Below are 25,381 nucleotides of genomic sequence, written 5' to 3'. Positions count from 1 at the left end.
CCGGATCGAAGGAATTTTTTCTGAGTGTTCGATCTTTGTATTAATAATTAAAAAATATATATTTCTTATTATTTTTTATTAATAATTGAAATAAAACAGAGGTTACAAAAATATTAAAATACTATAAAATAGATACAAAAAATATTTTAATTCAAATGAAGTTACAATACAATTGTACAAAAAAATTTAAACATACAATAAAACTTTCAAGTAATATTATTAAACTGAAACAAAATAAAAAAAATACACTTATATCAAATAATAAATACCTAAGGACCTATACTAAAACCTAACCAAAGACAAAACTAAAAATGAAACATTTCTAGTTAACTACATAAATATCTAAAAACAAAAAAATATTTAAAAAAGTAGTACCTACTTTAAATACAACATACAAAATATTTAAATAACTAATTTGATGAATTAATAACTACTTAAACCTATTGGTACAATAAACTTACAAAAATAGCAAGAAATCATAATATTATGTAATTAAATTTACAAATTCTCCTTATCGCTCTCGTTGTCGGACTCCAATTATGAGTCAGAATCCAGATTGGAGATATCTAAAAACTCGAACTCAGTCTGCTGAAACTGAATTAGATCAAGAGTTTCAGCAAAAAAGCTCTGCTTTCTCTTGGCATCTAATTTAGGCCTTTGTGCACTTAGAACAGGATCCGAAGACACAAGAAGCATATTCAGGATGTCTTAACAAAACATTCACGCGCCGCTATAAAATACTTAAACCTTGGATTACTCCAGGTTTACTGCGCTGTATTAAAAATAGAGATAAATTACACAAAAAATTTGTTCAGTTTCCGGATAATGCAATATTTAAAATTACTTATTATAGATATAGAAATTTTTGTAACAATTTATTAAAGAAATTGAAACGTCAATATGAAAAGTTGCAAATAATTAATGCAGGTCATGATAAAAAAAGATTATGGAAAGTCATCAAAAATATCACGAACATGACTAACTCGAAATTGTCCGCTCAACAATTAATTGTAAATGCAGACAATCCAGTGCAAACTGTTAACGCAGCAAATGAATTCTTTACTAGTGTAGGAAAACTTTTAGCTGAAAAAGCGGAAATAAACCTTCCGCTTTCAACTACAACCATGACCTCGTCACGCGCCTCACAACTGCACTCGTTTGTCTTAAACAACACTGACGAACTCGAAATTGAAAATATTATTATGACTTTAAGAAATGACTGTGCGTCAGGAATTGACAAAATACCTTGTTCTTTCATTAAACAAAATAGATTACATTTGATTTCACCCGTGACTTACATATTTAATCTCTGTCTATCAACAGGAACGTTTCCCAAAGTACTAAAAACAGCCTTTGTAAAACCTATTTACAAAAGCGGTAATAAGAGCAATATTAACAATTACCGTCCAATTGCCATATTACCATCTCTCTCTAAACTACTAGAAAAAAATAATTTACAAAAGGCTTGTTAACTATTTAGAAACGAAGAAACTTCTCTCGACGTCCCAATTTGGGTTCAGACAAGGACTATCGACAAACGACGCAGTCGATGAGCTGACGGAATACATCGTAAGAAATTTGGACTTGAGGAATAAATGTTTGGCTATATTCCTTGACCTCGCAAAAGCATTTGACACTGTAAACATACCAATACTTTTAAACAAGTTAGAAGCACTTGGAATTAGAGGAATACAGCTCAAACTTTTACAGGACTATCTTTCTGACAGAAAACAGCGCGTGACTATTGACAAAATAACGAGTGCTGAATTACCGGTTGAATATGGTGTTCCCCAAGGAAGCATCATAGGGACTATCTTGTTCCTTGTCTATATTAATCAACTATGCGCTCTCCCCCTCTCTGGTGGCAAGATCATATCTTATGCTGATGACACAGTCCTATTATTCAGTGCCCCAAGTTGGAATGAAATCTTTACACAAGCTCAATTTGGTTTTAACTCGGTAACCGACTGGCTTAGAGCAAATGCCCTGACACTTAATACTACCAAAACTAAATACATCACTTTCTCCTACAATATTTCCTCACAACCTGTTGAGAATGCTTACTCAATAGTAGTTCACAATTGTGTTGGCCCTCGATCTCTTGGATGCCTCTGTACTTGCTCAAAACTGGACAGCACAAGCAATATTAAATATTTAGGTGTCATAATTGACCAACATCTAAATTTCAAACAGCATATAGTGGCGCTAACTTCTAGAGTTCGAAAATTGATTTATGTTTTTAAAAATTTAAGATACTCGGCCAGCAGCGCCCTTCTCAAATCAGTTTATTTAGCCCTTTGTCAATCACTGTTGCTTTACTGCGTTACATCCTGGGGCGGTGCACATAAGACCACTCTGATACACCTGGAAAGAGCGCAGAGAGCTGTTCTTAAAGTGATCAACTTTCGTCCTTTCGATTACCCAACCCACAAATTACTAAACGAGTGCGATGTTCTATCTGTTCGGCAACTGTTTATCCTGCAAATAATTTTGAAAAAGCACTCAATTACTCCATATGATTACATGACTGTAACTAAGCAAAGACGACACGATCCCTTTTCATCTCGTACACAACTCCGCACAACACACTCACATAGATTCTTCTGCTTCCTTGGCACATTCCTTTATTTTAAAATAAATTCTACTTTGCATTATTTTCATATGAATAAAACTGAATGTAAAAAGACCGTCAAACTTTGGCTTAAGAGTAAAACCTACAATGATACCGAGGACTTGTTGGAAGTTATTTCATAATTTATATTTATATAATAAGTAATGTTTAACTATTTATCTTTTATAAATTGTAACTACTTATCTTTTATTTGTTAAATTTATAAAATCTTTATTTTTTTAAGCTTTGTTATGAAAAATGCACTATTATGCCTAAAATACAGGTACACATGTACTTAGTTTAGGCATCGCAATTGCACTATTAGGCACTATGATTAAAATGTTTAATTTTACCATGATTATTCTATATAATTTAGATTTTTTTTTTTTGTTTATTACTCATAGGAAATGAAACTATTTTTCCGGATTTAAATCGCGTATATTTGTTTTTTCAAACAAACCGACGTTTCGGCCCTTTACAGGTCCCATGGTCACGGTTGACTGAGGTGGTACAGTCTTCAACCAGTTATGTCTAATATTAATGCAAACCACCCTATTTTTTCACTATAGTTACAATAGTTATTAATTAAATACCTTATTTTTAATTTTACAAAGAAAACATTCCAATTTACGCTACATTAAGTTTTACAAATTATTTTATTGAATGAATTTTTATTAAGTTTAATTTATTATTAATTATTAATAGAAATTAGAATAAACTAAAACATATTAATTAGTACTGCAGTCTTATGTCTGTTTGGGATTTTTCATTAGAGGAAATACTGGATCCCAAACTGGTGGTACGGAGAAACCATCTTCCCTGTTGAAATTAGGATGTTTTTTAATTTCAATGGCCTCTCGCAGCATCCTGGGCAGATAACGGACTTCTTTTGCAAGGACCTGGGGTTTGTCAAACTTCATTGAATGTGTAGGTTTATCCATGACATGCTCGCAGAGCGAGCGAGCGAGCGAAGTCCGTTATCTACCCAGGATGCTCCGAGAGGCCATTGAAATTAAAAAACATCCTAATTTCAACAGGGAAGATGGTTTCTCCGTACCACCAGTTTGGGATCCAGTATTTCCTCTAATGAAAAATCCCAAACAGACATAAGACTGCAGTACTAATTAATATGTTTTAGTTTATTCTAATTTCTATTAATAATTAATAATAAATTAAACTTAATAAAAATTCATTCAATAAAATAATTTGTAAAACTTAATGTAGCGTAAATTGGAATGTTTTCTTTGTAAAATTAAAAATAAGGTATTTAATTAATAACTATTGTAACTATAGTGAAAAAATAGGGTGGTTTGCAAATAGTTTCATTTCCTATGTGTAACAATCGCGAAAACCTAAGAACTCGGATTTGTTTATTACTGTTTATTTTAATATTTTATCTTCAATTACATTGTTTTCATTATAATTGTATTAGATTAAGTCATATATTGAAATAAATTTATCTTATCTTATCTTATCTTATCTTGTCTTAATCAAATAATATAATATAATATCAAATAATTTAATAATATATAAAATAAGTTCTTCATCCAACCCGGTAATATTTGCAGTTTTTTTGGGAAACTCGAAAAACTTTCTGGCTGTATTCCCATCATTCGTAGTTCCTGAACCTTGTTTCACTATATAAATAAACAGATTGAGCTCATCTTTGAATTTATTTTAAATCAGTTTCTTTCTTGTCTCCAACATTTCTTTGTGCTCATTACTTCTCGCAGCTCACTGTTTGAAGTCAAGTCTGTACGCAATGTGTAACATTCCATGCAATTTATTCGGGCATGTAGGGATGACAAGCCAATCTCATATATATGTGAACACACGGTCTTTGATGTTACAGCATCTAAGCGGTTCATTTCTGTTGGTTTCGATAAACACAGGTAGTACGATGCATTTGATCTGGCTTCAGAAAGATAAGTGCAGTACCGTTGATCATTGTCATCATTAGTTGATGAGTCACACTGTTACTATTATTGCATTCTGTGGGGATAAGGGCCTTAATTTCATCATCCATTTGTCTTCATTTGTGATCAATGACAACTGCTTCGCTCTCTTTTACAAAAGTAAGCTGAACTGGACGACAATACAAAGCCGAGCAAGGTTTTGGGTTCGTCCATAAAGTATTATCTCTATCTGTCAGTTTTAATGGCACTAATGTGGTCATGAAAATTCTTGAATCATCTTGCTCGCCTTCCATTTTCTGTTTGTGTCGGCTTTGGTTGGAAGCACCATCAAATCCCCACTTAGATATTAGCTTTAGCTGTTTATTTCGCACATCATCAGAAAGACTTTGAAGGATCCTAGTCACCGTGATGTCAAGTAAAGCTTGAAGGGTAATCCTGGCTGATGAATTCGTAACTGATACTGATTGCTTCGGAGGCAATCAAGCTTGGTTTGTTGCACTTTATAGTAGGATGGATAAATACCCTCAGCACCTTCCCGAATGGCAGCCTCTCGCAACGTAATATATTGCCACTTTGATAGTTTTAGTGAAAGAAGCAATCCAAGCGCTTTCTCTGGTGTAAATATGACTGTTTTCAATGGTTTCTTAAGCGTTTTATTAATTGTAACGGCTGCTTCTGGATTTTTCATCATATACTCGATTAAAGATGCGATATCATCATGCCCTTCTTCTTTCAAACTTGCTGCAGCTGCATATGCTAATTCACTGGAATTTTCGCCTGCATGATCATCAGATCTTCTTTTTTTTTGTTTGCTTCCCAGATCTTCGAATGGTTTTCGGGACCTTTTTGTCATTCTTCCAACACACGATGAAGTAGACGGTTCTTGAGAGACTGAGTGTGTGTCTGATAACTCATCAGCAGTTGGTTCTTGATGAAGTAAAGTTTGCACACAACTTGGCCAATCAATATTTGCTTGCAGCCAATTCCCGTATAGTCTTCTGAAATTATCAATGAATCGATTGGATTTCTTCCACCTCTGTAAAGCAGCTCGCGTGAATCTCCGACAAAACTCTTTCAGAGTTACTTGATCTTCATCAGAAAGGCAATCGCCTAGGCGGGATACAATAGCACCAAACAATACTTCATGATTAAATGAAGTACTCTCACTTTTTAGAAGAACGAACAAGTCTAAATTGGTGATTAAATTTTCCATTTTCAAATTTTGAACAAAGACTTAATGTTAGCAGTTACACAGTTGTGAACGATATAAATTATTAGGCAAAATGTTAGCCCTTTTATTGCAAAAAGTCAATAATTAGTTAACTACCCTCATTGGAGTTTAAAAATATGTGCGCTTAAAATATATAAATTTTTTTAGAACTGAAAGCACAACTAATCATCAAATTAGCTTACTCATCAGAAAAAGCTTAATTAAGTCCATAGTTGGCATTGTTGTGCGGTATTGAGAATCATTTAATCACCTGTTCTGACTCATTAGAAGACAATATCGTTGTAATTACTTACTTAATCACTTGTTTTTAGACTCATTATAAAACTAAACAATATTTGTCTAAGTGTGGGTGTATTGTAAACCTCTGCCTACTCTTTGGGAATATAGGGGTGATAGTATTTTATGTTACGCGTTGTAAAAAGTTTGTGTTCCTCAACTCAAAGACGAAATCATTTCGTTTCACATGTAAAATTAAATAAAAGTATTTTGATGATTTTTTAAAAAAAACGGCATTTATGGCCGTTATCTGGAGTATGCAAAAAATCATAAATAATTAGTACTATAACCACCTGTAAGGATATTACGGTTTTCCTTGCCGTTTAAAAGATAATTCGATTTTTCATACAAGTTTCATACAAATTTTTCGAAAAAGAATTATAACTCCTTCGTTTTTGAACATAATCAACTCGGGTGTCATATTTGTACATAGTAATAACTAAAAGAAGCAATATTCGGCAAAAAAACTGACACTTGCAAATTGAAATCCCTAAGTCTATGAAAGCCGATTTTCAGCCCACCGTGTGTCGTCACAGTGGGAACAGCTAGAACGACAGTCGTCAGACGCTAAAAAAGTCACGATAAAAACGTGACGACAGATTGTCGCAGCTCCTATTGTCGTCACGATCTAGTGGGAACAGCTAGTCACGACAGTTGTTCAACGAAAAAAAATCGTCCACGACAAATAGTCGTGGGAACAATCTAGACACGACAGTCGTCCAACGATAATAAAACGTGACGACATAGTTGGAACGCGCCCTTAGGCAATTAGTATCCGTAAAAGGAGGTGCAAAGGAGGAGGATTGGTTCTGTATGTGTTGTATCCATGTAATGAGGGTAGGTTGTTAACGCAATATAGCCAGCAGTCCATTAGAACAATTATATTGCATAAAAAGTCAACCTAGTTAATAAGACTTAAATTTATGTTTTATTTACTTACAAAGTTTAGGTTTATGCTACGTATATTTTGTTGCAAGATTTTAATATAGGCAGTAGGGTTGTTTACATACTGGGTACATTCTTCTGGGGCACAAGTTAGTGTTGTAGCTACACTGAAATTTTCTATTGATTGCATTACATTTACAGTGTTATCGAATTTTATTTAATAATATTACAATTGTCCTCAGTTCCGTGTACGTATCTAAACTATTATAAAAACAATATATTAATTTACCAGTGCAGTTAGATGTAAGGAGAAAGAATAATGACTGATATATTATGCGTTAATATTATTTGATTGCTATTTTTACGAGAGATTTGCGTTATAACTGTACCTAGTTTGTAATATTTGGTTATACGGAGGCGAGCGAAGTGGAATGAAGTTTTATTTATATTACGTGTTTAATTTGATGTAGGTAGTGACTGTAAACTTTTGCAATAGAAAATTATATGAGTTTGATATGTTTGTGAGTAAGAGTGTAAAGGTATGTATTGTTATATAAGTTATGTGGTGAATTTGTGAGTGGGAATGGTGAGGTAAGTAAATTAAGTAATTTATGTGATTTAAGTAATTTAAGCAATCTAAATAACCTAAATAATTTATGTAATGGTGTATTTTTACAATTAATTGGCAATTTAAAAATAATTGTATGTGTTTTTAAATAAAAATTTAAAAACACATACAATTATACAACGCACTATACATTGCTCTTTTAGTGAGGATATATGCAGCTAGTCAGTTAGAGAACTTATGCAGATCTTGTTCTTCGTCAATCCGGATAGGGGTCTGTTCCTTTTCTTTCTTAATGTAAACTTTACCGTACATCGTCCAGTATGCCGCTATTCTCTTACTTTTAACAAACTCCCTCCCTAGATAATACATTCTTCCAGCTTTATTAGTAAGGGATTCCGATACGTATAAGGTTTTAGGCGATCCCGGGAGCTTTATATACTGTGTGTTTAGTTGCAGTTCCTTGACCTCTCTTTTTGTTTTATTAAATTGTCTTGTCTTTTGAAGGTACTCTTCCTTCCGTAGTTTGCTCGTGAAATCAATAATAATTGTATTTGTTCCCTTTCTATATACATCCCGAAATTCGGAGTTTTGTATGGTAGGTTTAATCAGTACGTTGCCTATTTCTGTGGTTAGATTTATCAGAACCTGTTTATTTTCCTGCTGTTGTTTGGGGATATTACGTATCTCAACCGTCGTGCTGTGTGAGTTTTTCTCAAGTAACTCCATTTTCATTTCTAGGATGTGTATTTGTTTTTTGTAAGTCTTATTATCAGTTTCGAGATTATGATTTTTTTTAAAAGCTCATCATATTGTTTAGACATAAAGTCTGTTGAGTCCATTATTTCCTTTTGTTTTTCCACCGCTGCAATAGTAGTGCTGAGGGAATCAAATCTTCTTTCTTGTTGACTCTTAAGCTCAAGGAAATATATTTTTAATTTCCTACATTGTTGAATCAGAGCTTTCGGAACTGTCCAATATGTCGTGAAACGTTTGTTTAACTCGTTTTGTTATGCTAAGCTGGTCCAGTTTTTCCGCATCGTTTGCCGTATTTAGTTCAGGGTTTGAGGTACACAGAGAAATACGCACAGTGAACGAGGAAGTTTCGAGAAAATTTTTGGAAGTTTAGAGTTTAGATTAATAGAATTATAAATAACAGAATCGCGTTAGAATTTTCGCTATGTTGCTGCTCTGACCACGTACAAGAAAGCATTAGGTAGGGGAGCGTGGGGGAATGGGAGCCTACTAAGGAAAATTGACAATAAAAGTCATAATTTAGGTAATTTTAAATTTTTATTAGTTATGAACGTACGCTTCACATATCTGGGTACTAGATAATCACAGAAAAAATGTGAAACTAAAATAAAATATTTGGTTAAAAAAGAAAAAACTAAAACATGTCATTCGCTCTCATTACCCCACCTTTCGTGAAATGGGAGCCGGTAAGAATCCCGTATGTCAAATGGGAGCCATTATATATAATCAGTCTGAAAAAAAATTAAAGTAATAAAATATATATATAAGTTAAAAAGTAATGAAAATAAACAAGAAAGTGTTAAAGAAATATCCAGTGAATATTGCAATGGGGTAAGGAGAGCCAAATAGCTCTCATTACCCGCGTAACATCGAATTGAAAAAGGAATAAAACAGTAAAAACATTTCTGTTTTTATTGTGATTTCAAGCATAACTTCTAAAATTTGATAGATATGGTGACATAGCTAGTGTAAACACAATGTAGTATCTATGCATTTTAATGCCTACCTGGGATGATGAAATTTAGCAAATTTTATAAGTGCGTAGCGCAAAACACACAACCCTCTCATACGACTAAACGCGGGGTTCTACAGGGGCGCCCACTGGACTCGAATCTTGTCGAACGTTAACGAAGATATAGGAGTGCCGTTTGCACAAATACGAGCATTGGGAAAGTCCAGTTTAACACCGCTCTCATTACCCGCGGGCTCCCAATACCCCACGTTCCCCTAACCCTGCCACTTTACGCGCACATTTGCGCGTGTGCTGATAGCGCCTTGATGTATGTAGTAGTAGTAGGTAAATAACTTTAGATCATTGTATGGAGTGTTCGAGGTGTGACACCACATTTGCGCTAATAGACTCAATTATGGGTAGACTCATATTCGTTGTAATCGTTTTGATTTAGGAACCACATAGATAGTCCAAAGGATAACAGCATAATTAGAGGAAGTATTAATATTTTAAGTAATTCATCCCAGAGTTTAGTGACAGAGTATTACACATTTGCCTAATACTCTGAGATGAAATCCAAGTCCACAAATGTAAACAACAACTGTCACTGACAAAGTGATATCTCATAGACTAAACCTTTTTCTGGTTCTACTCTTCATATTACGAGTACTAATTATAATGGAAAAATAATATCCTTTTGGATTAAACAATTTACAGAACTTTTTAAAAGCATATTGTGCCATAAAATATTTTTAATTGAGAAATTATGACGAAATGAGAATTACCAATCATTGTCTACACACTGTAGTCTTGCCGATCAGCACCAGTATCAACATAAATTACATACCACACAATGTGTATATTGATTTGGATTCGTTAAAATTTCAAAAATTAAGTTTATTTACTCATACTAATCGGCAAGATTTGAGACCCGCTCCTGAATCGTGAATTGTGGCTCACATGCACCTAATTCATCACTGATTTTGCGATATGCATTATTACAATGTTTTCTACTTGAGATTGAAGCGGATTCTCAGTAATTATTACGAAATATACGAAATCGTTATTTTCAACTGAAAAAAATTTGGCAGACAGCCATTTCACACAATTAATATTGAATTGACATGTGACAAGTTCACATTGCCAGATGAAAGTCGTTAGATTTTTCTAATATTTAATGCCTTGAGATTCTGATACAGTCAGAGCACGTCAAGCTTGACACTTTGTACTTTGGACCGTTCTTATCATAAGCGCCATAGAGTTGGATTTAAATCTTAAGTGTCAAACTTAACATGCGCTTAACCCTGTACACCTATACTATTAATGAAGTAAATTGCATAACATTTGTATTTGCGTATTTGATATATTTGGAAAACAATCGCCATGTGTAGATGGCATGTGTGACAAAGTATTCTTATTTGCCTATTCGATAAATGCAGCAAACACCAAACTCGCGTTACCGCGCGCGAGTCGGTTTCTGGACGCACATCAAAGGAGCCAAATCTAATAGGGAAATACGCAAGTAAACTGGGGTCATATTCATTATTTTGATTCCTTATTTTGACTTCATTTGTAGACGGTCATATTTGTCAGTGTCTGCATATTTACATGTATCTGCATGTTTGTTTGTCTGTAAGTCACATATTTTTCCAAGTACGTCAATCCCACAATAGCGAATAGCAGTGTGAAGTGCTGCCATAAAAATGTCAATATCCAAACGTTGTTATGTTCATGTTGTTACTTAATTAAATGACTTCAGTTTGTAGAGTAGGTACCGCTAACGCAGTTTACTTTTTATTTTCCAGAGAATATAATGGTTCGAATTTACGAGTTGGATGAAAACGACGATGAGATTTGGTCTACTAATGTTCACATTTTGCCCCCAAATGTACACCGCCAAACGGGTATTTTTTTCGAGTAAGAAAAATTACACACTCACTTATAATATCCAATATCCATAATAGGTACAACCAAAGACGTATAGTGCATGCTATTGTAGTATCAATAATAATAATAACTTGATATGTATCTAATACATTTACGTTTATTTGTCAGCATTCCACCGTACAGAGATCAGAATATAACAAAGGAAGTGAAAGTATATATGCAACTGCAGCGTCCTAATGATGGTGCCGTGAGCGAGCCTCGTGAGTTCTATTATCGTCCTGATCCCTACTCTGCGTGCCGCAAAAGAGCCAGGCTTAATAATTCTGGTAGGTTATTGTTGACAAATTTCACTTTATCATGTTACGCAATTTTGAAGGACCAAGTTCCTCAAATAATACGTAATCATTTTACATCGATATTAAAAACACAGGCAATTCCGGGTTCCAAATATTTTTTAAAAAGAAACTTCTGTAATAATTTATCATTTATCTTTAGTATTTGATCTAAACCATGACACTTATCAGTTGCTCTCTCTCCTGCTTCTTTTGTGTATCGACAATTTATGTTTGTTTCACATAATTACAGAAAAGAGAATAAATTCATACGCTGCCTTTATAGAATCACGTAACATTGCAGAAAACCACGATTTTAAACTAATTATACAGCGACGAGCAGAGCAAGTTCATCATACTTTTTCAAAATTTTTATACGTAATAATTTCACGATATATCGCTGTATGCTTACTTCAAAGTCGTAGTATTTTGCATTACTACGTTATTGCTCAAAGGCAGCGGCATAATGTAACCTGTGACAAGCGGGTATTTATCTGTAAGCCCGCCTTAATTTCTAAAGTGTCGAAATTTCTACCCATTTAAGTGAATCCTTCAAGCTTTTTTAAGCCTCTGGGTTTTACTTAGAATTATTTTGTTACAGGCGATTCGGTTCCAAGTACTAGAGGCGTACGTAATTCTAGAAATGTGAGTTATATTGTTATCGATCTTATTAACGACTTTTTAGCTTTCAGATTTGTTAGATTTTATATCTATTTCAGGGTCCAGGAAGAACGGAAAGCTTGCAGGACATTCCTGTTTCAAAATCATCTGTATGGAGTGGTACTTCCGATATTCCAACATGTGCTAATACTGCAAGCGTACCAAATACAGTCAATATTTATAGTAACTTCCACAATAACACGAGTGCAACGCATTCAGGAAATTCTCAACATAGCGTCTTGCCTCAGCAAAATCCGATTAAAAACTACTCTGACTACATGGGGCAAATGACTCTAGGAAGTGAACTTGTGACTCATACTACCACTGCAGGAGCAAATGTGCCTCAAAATAACACGTTGCAAGATGCTCAAGGTAGCCAACTGTATGGCCTCACTACACATAGTGAGTCTCAGGGCTTGCTACAAAGTAAAATAACTGACCCACTTCTTAGTTCTGCTGGATTTGATGTCAACTGGCAGATCTCGCCAACAACGAACTCAACATATAATTCTTTTTCACAAGTTGATCAAATGAATCAAGCTTCACAGGCTACACATACAACTTTCGACTATGCTAGTGTCTCCTGCCAACCAACCAACTGTCAAGTATCACAGGTAAATTAATATTCTATGCATCTATGTATGTAAAACATAATTTCTTCTTCAAGTATCGCCTAGTTTGGAGAACGCTTACTTCGAAGCAGGAGGTTCCCGTTCTAAGTCCCGGTGGTCTGTATCGCTTACTCGAATTATCTACAGTTTGGATAACTTATTAATTTTAATTATCTACAGTCAGATAAAAAAAATGTTCGGAAAGGAAAATAATGCACACTGAGTTGACGAGTATAATCGAGTATCAAATATATATTACATAACGTACGCTAGGCTCATTCAGTACCGTAGAGCATATTTTCTTTTCTTGCCATTTTAAAACATAATATTTTCGGGGCTATTTGAGTTCTGTGGGCCCCGTAGTCTATTAGTAACTTATTTATATATTGAAATTCTAATCTTAGGACAATTTTTTAAACAGCCATCTAGCAGAGACAACCACGTCCAAATCGACGCTTTGGGAGGACATATAATTGAAAATTATGTTGTGATACCTGTAAGTTTTTTTTTTGGCGCTTTTTTTTTACTTTGGACACTAATGTACCAATTGTCAATAGAATAAATTGTTTTTTTAATATCTGCAACGTAGCAAGGGGTTTATTTTTAACTTGTCAACCTAATGAAAGTGTGACTAATTGTATATTTTAAATTAGGGAATGCAATATTGGTGTTGCCATGGTTATACTTTTTGGGACATGTCATTTTGCATTACATATCCATGTGCTAAAAAATACTTTCAATTTTAGGAAGCTGGACAGAGTTATGGAAATAATGCAACTCCGTTCGATGCCAATCCCACAAGTTCGATGTCTTTCGATGCCAATCCCACAAATTCAATAACTTTGGAAAATTTTGAAGACTTCAACTTCACCTTGCCTCTATCTCCCGACCCGTCCTTTGCTAACAATCCGTGTTTTTTAAGTAAGTCTTACATCACGCTCGCGGTTTATTTCACTTACATAAATTGTGCAAAGTAAATGCGGTAAGTAACAATTTATAAATCTTTACAGATTACTTCACGGATTTGGAACGCCTCAGGAAAGACGATCTGCAGGTAATTACTAGTAAATAATAAGTATTTATTTAAATTATTGAATAGAATAGGATAAGCTTTATTGCACACGAAATGACAATCCAAAACTCAATAGACGGCCTTATTACTAGACAGCGACCTCTTCCAGGCAACCTTCAAATTATTACGGAGTTACATCACATTACAGGTGAAGGGCACTCAATGGTGCAAAGCAGCTAAACGGTGTATAAATTTATATACACATACAATACATAGAATATGCTTGTGATACATATTTATCAACGATAATATATCTATATTCATTATACATCTTTATTAAATATATTTAGTTGTCTTCAGTGAGATTGAGGTAGATGACATCGGCATAGGCTAGTATAGGTAATAGGAGAGATTGTGGTAGTTTTAGTGTAAATGAGAAGGAAATTTCGAAGCCTTCTTAAGGATGTAGCGAACGCAAATGTATTTGTGGATCCCAGTTGAGATTTTTGTCAATGAGCATTCCGAAATTCTTAACACAGTCCCTGACAGGCAAGTTCACACTGTCGAAAGTAATTGGTGGATCAAAATCGACGGTATTGAAAGCATTACTAAAATCGAGCAGAGAAATAACCGTAAACTATCCACACTCTATAGCGGACCTAATGTCATCTGTGGTGTTAACCAATGCTATGGTGGTACTGTGTCCTGGACGAAATCCAGATTGGTATGAGTTGACAAGCTTATTCTTACAAAGAAAAGTGGAAAACTGCTCGTGGATAAGGCACTCAAGAACTTTGGAAGAAAAATAGATATAGGCCGGTATTCAGAGAAAGACGTCGGGTTAGCTTTTTTGAGCAACAGATTAATTTGAGACTTTCCATGTCGATGGAAAGATACAGTTGTTGTAGAGTGATTTAAAATATGTTTATTAAGTGAATGATCAAGGATGGGAAAAATCTTTTTGCGGCTAACGCTGTCACTTTCTACGGCATCGGAGATTATAATTATAGACATTTACCAAAATTATCACGTATCTTATAATTGTTGTTATTTAATTATAATATTTATTTCATAAAAAGATTTGATAAAAAGATCAAACATTTAATAAACAAACAAAACAATTTCAGGTGCTTTCCGATGGCGGCGGTGGTCAGGTAAGTCCAGGTCAGGTAGATCTTAAATACCTTCCTTTCAACCATTCATTTCAATTATTTTTTCAAACTTCATTTCAAACGTTTCGGATATTTAAACGATGTAGCTTCGAACACAGGATGAAGCTTCGACGTCTGGGCAGTCCAAATTGAATGCTTCAACTCGGTCTGCCAGATACACGATGGCTGACGCTTTGCAAGCAAAAGTTGTAAGTACCCTTAAATACTTCCCGTTGTTGTGGTTGTTAACTATATTGATACTGAATTTCCACTGCCAAGTGTTAAGATCTTGAAAACTCTCGAGGTCCAACATCGAGCTAATCAGAGCTTCCGACTTCGACTCTCAGTAGAACTAAGTTACCTATTAAAAACTTTTTGAAATTGAGTTGGGCTTTGCGAATAAGTAGTGCGGAAATGGTTAAATTCGTTACTCTCGTATCATTTCTGCTGGTCTTACATAATTCTTTAAAAATTACGAGGTTCCACATCGAGTTAATGAGAGCTTCCGACTTCGACTCTCAGTAGAACTAAGTTACCTATTAAAGACTTTTTGGAATTGAGTTGGGCTTTGCGAATAAGTAGTGCGTAAATGGTTAACTTTGATTCTCTCGTATCGCTTCTGCTGGTCTTACATAATTCTTTACAAAATACGAGGACAAACTGACGGATCGAGTTCAACTTATTAGTTTGAGTGTAGATGTGACTATTTGCTCATTTAGTTCCTGTTAGTGGAACAGCAAATAAATAGTAATAATTATTCATTTACTTCTTTAATTAATAGTTGCTGAAAGACATATGCGATATGTATAAAACTAATCCTTATAAGAGAAAAGCGGACATCAGACAGAAATTGGACAAACTCTTCAAGTTGAGGCTTACCAATGGCGACACGTAAGTATTTTATATACAAAGATATACTTGTGCGTTAAAAACAATAAAAAGAAAATGAAATCAAAATGTGAATTTTACTCATCATCATCAGCAACTCGCACAGTGCTCATATTAAAATCATGTTTTGGTATGAAATAGCGCCCGCGCGGTGCTGGTGGGATACATCAAATACAAGTACCTACCTATCCAAAAAATCGTTCTATGTGTTGGCGTGGTGCGGTTCCATCCGACTTAATGGAAAATGGAAGTCTAAATTCTGGTCATGTGCACAAGTGGTGCACAGAGGTTTAGGTCTTGCAACTTTTGGATTTCTAAAGAAAACATTTGTTTCTTAAAAAAATATCGGTTCCCCACAAAACACTGTGCCCTGTCGTGTGATGTCCATTCCAGGGTCCGTTTTTCGACTGTTGTTTCGCGTGCTGCGCCACGGCCGCGCCGCACATTGGTCGAAATTGAGACCTTCCCTTTATATTATTATTATAATATAAAAATACATTAACTTAGTGTTAAAGTGGTTTAAGATTACATTTTTTGTTAAACCTAAACCTAAATTTATTTTGAAAGGGGACGCGCGGGGTCCAGGTCAAAGGTCATAATGGAACCATTATTGACCTGGTAACAATACCTAATAAGGTTTAACTCTACAGCTACACAGCTTAGCAGTAATGAGATATTTTAAAAGTCATTTTCGTTTTCATACATTTAAAATGTTCAAGCTCAGTTTTCGTTGCGGTGAGCGTTGAAATAGGTGTAGAAAGAAAAATAGCACTTCATTTTTTTTTAATTCTTATACATATAAGGGTGTAAGATCTCAATTCCGATCAGTATGCACCGCGCCGATTAGATTAGAATGGTGGCCTCGCGCCGGCGCGCGCGGCGTCGCGCATTCGGGTACTTGTCAAGAGCTTAGTCTATATATTTTTTTTACATTTTATGATATCAAGTGACGCGACGAACAAGTCATGTGAGCCACTCACCAACAAGCCTGTCACCGAGAGAACAAGTTCAGACAAGAACAAGTCCCATGTGCCTGTAATTTCATCAATTTTGTCTGGTTTGGGCATAGATTTAGTATATATACTGTAGATTTAGTTTATATATGAGAAAATTGATGAAATTACATCACATAATAATATATATAGTACCCAATACTAAAACTATGGGTTTGAGCTACCATTCGAAAATATCGTATGAAGAAGGTATAGCCATTTCTGCAGCCACTTTTGTATTATGCAGTGGCTACATCATGTCTGATTTAAAAAAACCAAAAGACGCTGACGGATGTCGTCATTCAATAAGAGCGTCGAGGTAAGTTGTTAAGATTTTATTGAATGGAACGTAGGTAGTTTGTTTTGTGAAGTCATAATAAATTGAATAATTTGAACTCTGTCAAATACCGTAAAGCCACGGGCCGCCACGCACTACCACGCGCGCTCTCGCGCCGCGCCTTCGAAGTTTCCGATTCGCGGCGGATGCCAGCTTAATATAGGCGAAAAATATCTATCGATTTACTGGTGGTTTTAATGGTCGGAAAAAGGTGTTCCACATTATAGATACATGTATAGATATAGCTACAAGGAGCGATATAGAGTTCTTAAAACCAGCAAATATTAATTAATTAATTTTTTCGAATTTCCGGATGAAACAAACTCCTCTCTTTATTCTATTTACGAAGATAAATAGCCGTACGTGGGTAAGGCCGTCAAAAATGGTACTTTTTCGTCTTGTTTAAACGTTCAGCAGTTTTTTGAAATAAAAAGTATATAAATAATTTAGTGTGGACATTTTACTTTTAAAATACCATATTTCTGCTAGTGGTTCGAATTTTTGAACATCTGGTATACTGTGTTTTTTAATTTAAATAAAATATATTTATAATAATAAATAAAGTATACAAAATGTATAATTAACAAACGTCGCCGTTCCGTTCATTGACCGTAAATATGCGGTATCTAAAGCGAGAGAGGGGCGGAGAGTGACCATTCGCGTTACTTTTTATTATGTTTTGGTAAAAGGTCACTTATCTACTACATTTTTTACATGGCACCATTGATTACCTTAAAACTCCAACTTCGACTTTCTGGTTTTTTGTCCTACGATGCAGTGAAACCATTTCCGGAAATCCGGAATTCGAAACAGTAAATAATTAATATTTCGTGATTTTAACAACTCTATAGCTATGTACGTGGAACACATTTTTTCCACCATTGTTTATAACATAAATACTCGTACGAGAACTTGCAAAATTTTTGGTACCTATATCATTTCTTTAATCATCGGTGAGGCACACAAACTATTTTCTACTTGGCCCTTTTTTCATTTCTGTTTTTGATAGGATATAAACGCAGCTTACTACCTGAAATATGACGACAATGGGACACTTTGTAGGTACACGGTTATAAACTTTTTTTTAATTTACAGGTTTCTTCACATGGCTCTGCAGAATAATCCCCCAAGTTTTGAAGCGGTTGTTAAAATCATAGATGCAATGAACATGAACCATTTGCTGAACTTGCCAAATGATTTGCATCAAACCATTTTACATATAGCATGCGCTGTCGAACTACCTTCCATTGTGACATTGCTAATTGAGAAGGGTGGGTAACATGTTTTATTGGCTCGGATTGCCGAAGCGAAATCCACGGCTTATTTCCAGTTGTTACCACTGCACTGGCTTTGTTCCCACACAAATAAAAACAAATCGCATATGTTACCAGGTGGATAATGGGATAAGAAAATCGCAGTTCTCAGGAAAAAAAACCCATATGTTACCAGGTTGTCAGTGGTAAAAAAAGACAAATGGAATAAAAAAATCCCAATTAATGTTTGTTTATTGCCGTCATCGACAATTATTCAGAAAGTCTGGACGTCAGAAATACACACATCAACACTGTCTAGGGATATTTTGAATTTACTCAATTATCTCAAAAATTATTAAAGATAACATACAACACGTGTATATTTTTATAAAGCCCATTTATCTGACTATACTCCAGAATAAAAAAATCCTTATTATTTTGCGTAAACAATTTTATACTTAAATAAAGAAAAAACGTAAAATAATGGTAAAACTAACAATGTATGTGTTTCTCAATAAAATGTGAAAAATAAGGAAAAGTTATTGTTTTTAACAGTTAGGTATGTGAAAAGTCAGTAGTCTGTAAAACCACCCATGACATTTATAACGGTCCTGCAACGATTTTTCATACTATGGATTAAGTTATCCAAGTCTTGCTGCGATATATTGTCCCAGGTCCGGCTAAGACGCAAAAAAGTTGCTCTTCGGTCGCAATGTTTGCAGGGAAATTCCTGAAAGCCCTTCTTTGGAGCATGTCCCACGCGTGCTCTATGGGGTTTAGGTCTGGTGACTGAGCGGGCCAGCCTAAGACCGATACGTCGTGTTCCTGCAACCATCTCGTCACCACTCTCGCTGTGTGCGGACGAGCGTTATCGTGCATGAGCGTGAATTCTTGGCCCATTTGTAGTCTATGGGGGTAGATTATGGGCACTAGCACCTCGTTACGGTATTTTTCAGCCGTCATGGTGTTTCTGATCCAAACGAGGTCTGTTCTTCCACCAAGACGAATTCCCGCCCAAACCATAATCGTCCCGCCGTGGTATGAATGGACTTCCTGGGGATGTTGCAGACGGCTATCACGACCAGGGACTCGCCAAACACGTTCTCTACGTATATCGGGATGGAAACCGAACCGGGACTCATCGGTAAACAGCACTACACACCACTGGTTATCTTCCCGGAGCAAATGTACACGAGCCCACTCTAGTCGTCGCCAACGATTTTCTCGGCGTAGTGCTGGAGTACGAAGCGGGCTGCGAGCATGAAGGTTAGCTTCATGCAGCCTTCTCCTCACAGTTTGGTCACTCACAAGCAACTGGTGCTCTGACTGGAGCCTCTGAACCAACTGCAGGGCCGTAACATTTGGTTCTCTTCTCGAGGCAGCTTGCAAAAATCGGTCTTGACGTTGAGTGGTTATACGCTTCCCGCCTGGATGTCTTTCAGCCACTTCACCAGTAGCACGGTAGCGTGACCATAACCTAGATATCACGTTTTGTCTTGTTCCAATCTCCTCAGCAATACTCCGTTGAGTAGCCCCAGCTTGGAGCATGCCTACTGCCCTTAGCATTTCTTCTCTCGTTAAATGGCGCCGCTGCATGATGCACACAATAAGGTTTAACTCGAAATTAATCGATAACTTGTTATAAAACTTAAATTTGACACAAAAAAATATCCCAATATTACCGTAGGTAAACGAACCTTCGGACTTCGCTAACATTATGCCGCGTAAATCTTTTGTTTTTATTTTTTTTTTCAAATTCAAATTTAGAATCGTCCAAAAAGGTTTACAAAATAGTCTTTTATCAAAAGATCTTAAAACTGGCCAGTATTTTTTGAGTTTAAGAACTTTATACAAAATATCCCTAGACGGTGCTGATGTGTGTATAAAACAACAGTTAAAAAAAATGCAAAATTAGATATAATATTCTTATCATATTTATTTTATTATTATATTTTTGAAAAATTAAAGCTATGTTGTGGTAAAAACACGATAAATAAATTTAAAAATATATTATTGTTCGGGTCCCAACAAAAAAAATCATTCCCTTCACACTTTTACCTTCACTCGATTTGTGAACGCATTTTTAATCTTTGGTAAATGCATTTAGAAGTTTTTGTAAGTTAGCGGCACTGTAAACGTTTCAAAATGACGAAATTCAACTTGTGTTTGTAAAAGGTTTCTACTACGAGAAGATTTAATTTAAAATTCTAAAAGTTTTAACAATAACATGTTTGACAGTCATTACCTCACATTTATTTAGAAATAAGTTAAGCATTTTATTTATTAATTATTCACTCAGATGAGTTATTGGTAGTAGTACCTAAGCTTACACAAAATATTAAGTCAAAAAGCAAGTTTATTTATATCGCTATTTTTTGTTAGTTTATTTTCATTTCGTCATTCCTGTATATCATCAAAAACTACTTACATAAGTACAGTTAAGAAGCCCATCAAGCTTGACACTTTATACTTTGGACCGTTTTCAACGTAAACGGCATAGAGTTGGATTTAAGTCTTAAGTGTCAAGCTTTACGTGCTCTTGACCCTGTACTATGAAATTTACAAAAAATAAATACAAATTCTTCCTAAATATTTTCATAAATATCAAAAGCACATATTTCGAAATTTCATGCGTACTGCACAAATATGAACTACCTCACAAATGAACAGGACATTTTTCAACGAAATCGTTGACACTGATATGATATATTATTTGAAAAATAAATGTTTTAATTATCAGGTTGCAATCCAATGGCGAGAGACGCCGGAGGCAATACTGCTATTCATTTGGCTGCCATGTACCAAACATGCTTGGAACCGCTGTTAGAAGCACTGAATAGAAACAACGTTGAGTTCGACCTAAATGCTTATAACCAAGGTACATATACGTTTCTATGTAATAACTATTGATAACACGACCTTGATCGCAACTAATATGTTACCTTTCTTCGATTAAGTCGATAAAGTGTTCCGAATGATCGAAAGGCTTAGATGATTAATGGAATCAGTCGTTACTTTGCGGAAATAAATATTAATTAAAATGGAAGTCAATTGCTATTGCTACTCTGTGAACCCAGTAAAGGCTAAATAGTGCAAAATAGATGCGCTTGTGTTGATTCTTTTTTCAAGCAATTAATTTTCCCACCCTTTCTCCACCTAACATTAGTAAAATAAATAACGCAAGCGCAACACACAGTAAAACCACCACCACCATAACCTAACCTACGGTTAAAAAACCGGCCTCAAAAGTCATTCATCCCCTAGTTTGCCACCCTTAGAGGTGGAATATTTTCTTGAAATGGGACCCACATCTGAGGTACCTTCTTTCCAACAAAAAATAATCATCACAATTGGTTCACAAATGGCGGAGTTATTGCGTAACATACATACAAAAAGAACATACAGACGAATTGAAAACCTCCTTTTTTTTAAAATCGGTTAAAAAATATACTCAACACGTGTTTAGTTTCTACGAGGTAGATAGTTCGACGCATGGCCGAAGTTTTTTCACTGTTCTATAATGCACGATTTAAACTTCACTGGGTTTGCGGAGTAGCAAATTAATGTACTTCATTTTTATTAAGAGACTAAAGAATTTTGTGCTGCGTGGTTAGGATTGTTCGTGGTTTAAATGAAAGTTGAGGTCCACGGTTGGATCACGGGTGCTCCTTTCTTATTTAGTTTTTACAAAATGTATATAAAATCCACAAGTAAAATTAAAAGAAAATAATTTCATTGGAAGATGGAAGAGAAAAAGCGGGCGTGCTGTCTTTTTTTATTTCTTCGTATATCACTTTAATTTTTACAATGTTTAATAAATTCTTCAATATAAGTTTTTGGTATCGCAGAGAAGCAGACAGCCCTGCACGTGGCAGTGATTTACTCGCAAACGTTTAGCGCGGTGCAGTTGCTGGCGGCAGGCGCGAGCGTCGCAAAGGCTAATTTTGATGGCCGCACGCCGCTGCATCTCGCTGCCGCATATTCGCGGGTCGACATCGTAAAGGCGATTCTCCAGTACGACAAGGTATGTGTTTGCCCTAACACTTATGCCAGGGCCACACTAAGGTTTAATGGTATTCATTATAGCTTTTTTTTATAATATCAAGTGTCGGGACGAACAAGTCTTGCGCCTGATTGTAAGCTACCATCAGGCCATAACAGTTGCAGTATCACTCAGAGCTTTGAGTCGCAAAGATCTGAGGGGCACTGCCACTGCGCCCGTCACCTTGAGATTTATGTTCACAAGTTCCATGTGTCTGTAATTTCACCAGCACCCTTACCCTTAAAAATCGGAACGCAGTAATGCTAACACTACTGCTTGGCGGTAGAAATAGGTAAGGTGACAGTACTTCCCTGAACGAACTCTTTCACAAATAGCTCTACTGGTACTGCTGCTCTACTGCTACATTTATGGGATGCTTATAAGCAATAACGTTTCAACGAACATGACCTGAACATAACGTGTCATTCATTGAGATTTCTTATCAGAGACTAAATAAATAATGTAAACGGATTATGTGTATAACGTCATTTTGAACTCTACCTCACATATTGCCTTAAAATTCGCTCAGATTACTTGCTTTAAATCCTATACCATTTCAAATCAACTCCAGGAGAGTGAATGGAATATTTTCTTTTTTTTTTAAATTTAGAGAGATTTGGATGCTGTGGATGGCAGAGGCTGGACTGCACTGCAGATAGCGTGTAACATCGAAGTCACCGGCGATTCGCTCGCAGTCATCAGGTGTTTGCTTAATAACGGGGTGAGTATTTATCAGACATCTATTAAGTTGCTATGTTATTATTAATATGCAAGATACGATAAAGTAACCTGATTTTCCTTCAGAAGACGAGACTAGAATTCCGGATTATACATATAATCTCATTTCATCTTATTAGTGATTTCACGACGGTTTATTGTCTTCTAGGTGACATATTATTATGCAGTAGTAAATGTGAAGCCGTCGTCGTTGTAGTCGTGAGATTCTGAAATTTATTTATATGGAAATAAAAATCGTTTATTCCTGAAAATACCTGAGCGCTAACACGTATCCACTCAATACCTATGCCAGCTGATTCCCTTTGCTAATATTCTTCGTCAGTAATATGTGTTAAACTTTCTCAGGCGAATCCCACGACTCACAAGGTGGGCACTATTTCAGCACTAGTGCTGGCTTCGCACCAGCCGCAAATACGTGCCATATTTCAAGAATTTAACTTCAAGGCAATGGTACCAGACAAGGAATCTGAAGATGAGTTTGAGTCTGCCGATGAAGGCGTAAGTAATTTGTGATTCAGGTGAATTATGTGCGATATGCAAAATACTAAAATGCCTTTTGAATTTGGATGTGTATCTACCTAAATATTTTTAGTTATTTGCCTGTTGTTAGAGAAAAGATAGAAGAACAGACTGGCAAGTGACCCTAGAATCCATTCAAGAATTAGAGAGTCACCACATTTGTTTAAACGGAACCGCAGAAAAGACTTTATGTCCATGAATAAGGTCGGAAACGACGTGCCTTTCGCACCGGCGGGCGGCGGTTCGAGCGGAAGCAAAACGCGAAGCGTCTTTTTCGCTGTATTACATGGACATGAAGCTTTTTGATCGACTTAATGCGATTCAGTATCGATAAGTATGGTGACACCCTTAAGAGTTTATACAACCTCAAATGGCTATGGTTGATACCGCATAACAGTGAAAGTGTTAAATCACTCAATTAATTTCGTTTGTAAAAAAATAAATTCTGAAGTAAAGCCAGTGTTCCTGACGCTCGAGCCAAGCGAAATGAACCGTATTAGTATACGGGAAAAATTTGAATTCGAACTGCGGTAGTCGATTGACTCGACTCTTTTATTATTATATTTATAAATACACCATTTTTAATGTGCGGGACACAGATGGGTACGAAAGGGAAACGTAGTAAATGGAGCCATACTTATGGTCTATTGGGGAGTAACATCTTTTCCCAAGAGGCATACATGTCCACACACAGGCTTTGCTGGTTCATATACTGACGTTTGGTAATGAAAGTTGGGTAGGGCAGAAGAAGCATGAAACTAGAATTAATGCAGAGGAGATAAGATCTTTGATACAATAATACGTGAAAGATATGGCTTGAAAGAGAATGTGGTGACTACAATAGATAAAGGAATGTTGAGGTAGTTTGGGCATGTACAGCGGTTGGATGTAAAAAGAATTACTGAACAGATTTGTGATGCGAATATGGATGGAAGAGTTTTAAGAGGACGTCTCAGAAGGCTTACATTGATCAGATCAGAGATGTCCTTAAAAAGGCTGGGATCCGAAGTGACAAGAATAAAAGAAGTTATATGAAAAGTGTAGTTGATGTATGTGAACGAAAGTTATGTCAGGCTAGAGTAAGGTGGCGTTCCGTGGTCTCTGCCTACCCCTCCTGTGGGACAAGGACGTGAGCTTATGTGTATGTATGTAATGTGTGAGACACGTGTACAGCAGCGGAACGATTCTAATGTTGGCGATAATTTCATTGTTGTTTTATAATTTTTAGGACTTTGAAGAGGACGTAACTTCGCAACTAGAGGTTTTGAAATTGAGCTAAAGACCAAATGTGCTAATGTGTTCATCATAAGAAGAAAAATGAAAGCGCAACACGATTTGTAGTAAATATAGTAACAAATCCATATACTTTATTTGGTAAGGATAAATGAAGTTCTTTTTAAGACAAACCAAAGCGTGTTTTTATGCAATACGAAAGCAATTTGATAACTTCTCGTAAGCCTTGGTGCTAATACGTGCTTTTAAACAAGTTTTATAATAATTTTGGTCACTTTGTTATTTTACGAATATTATTATTGTACTATTATAATTAATAAGGTTTACATTCATGTTTCCATAGTTAATCATGTAAGCCTTGTTCCTTACAAAAGCTGGTTTATTCGAACGTGAAAGAAATTATTGACAATTAGGCCTATATTTTAATCTAGTCTTAAAAAATGAAAGAAATGCCCTTTTTTTGTTTAATTTAGGTTAAGTGAGACAATATCTTTATAGTGTATGTTATAGTATGTTAATAACGGTCATTGCCCC

The 25,381-nt window shown here is 35.5% G+C and overlaps 1 protein-coding gene across 3 annotated transcripts in view; it reads left to right on the top strand.

The window, feature by feature from the left end:
- LOC113231877 (nuclear factor NF-kappa-B p110 subunit-like) overlaps positions 1-24,997 on the top strand; it is a 34,851-nt gene extending 9,854 nt beyond the window's left edge. For 2 of the 3 annotated variants that reach the window (XM_026466416.1, XM_026466417.1), the window contains 16 exons: positions 10,998-11,109; positions 11,248-11,405; positions 12,013-12,056; positions 12,131-12,685; positions 13,104-13,178; positions 13,429-13,603; positions 13,693-13,736; positions 14,822-14,848; positions 14,965-15,054; positions 15,627-15,736; positions 18,158-18,333; positions 21,056-21,193; positions 22,164-22,339; positions 22,968-23,078; positions 23,441-23,593; positions 24,843-24,997. In XM_026466416.1, coding sequence (XP_026322201.1) covers positions 10,998-11,109; positions 11,248-11,405; positions 12,013-12,056; positions 12,131-12,685; positions 13,104-13,178; positions 13,429-13,603; positions 13,693-13,736; positions 14,822-14,848; positions 14,965-15,054; positions 15,627-15,736; positions 18,158-18,333; positions 21,056-21,193; positions 22,164-22,339; positions 22,968-23,078; positions 23,441-23,593; positions 24,843-24,893 — 2,195 coding nt within the window. In that variant the 3' untranslated portion in view covers positions 24,894-24,997. Of the gene's footprint in view, positions 1-10,997; positions 11,110-11,247; positions 11,406-12,012; positions 12,057-12,130; positions 12,686-13,103; positions 13,179-13,428; positions 13,604-13,692; positions 13,737-14,821; positions 14,849-14,964; positions 15,055-15,626; positions 15,737-18,157; positions 18,334-21,055; positions 21,194-22,163; positions 22,340-22,967; positions 23,079-23,440; positions 23,594-24,842 lie in introns of those variants that run through there. The other variant, XM_026466418.1, reaches the window with a different exon arrangement.
- Positions 24,998-25,381: the final 384 nt, after the last annotated feature.

Source organism: Hyposmocoma kahamanoa, unplaced genomic scaffold (genome assembly GCF_003589595.1).
Source record: "Hyposmocoma kahamanoa isolate Upper Pololo Valley unplaced genomic scaffold, ASM358959v1 66, whole genome shotgun sequence".
NCBI classification, from domain to species: domain Eukaryota; kingdom Metazoa; phylum Arthropoda; class Insecta; order Lepidoptera; family Cosmopterigidae; genus Hyposmocoma; species Hyposmocoma kahamanoa.
Note: the sequence above shows the minus strand (reverse complement) of the source record. Positions and strands in the feature narration are given on the sequence as shown.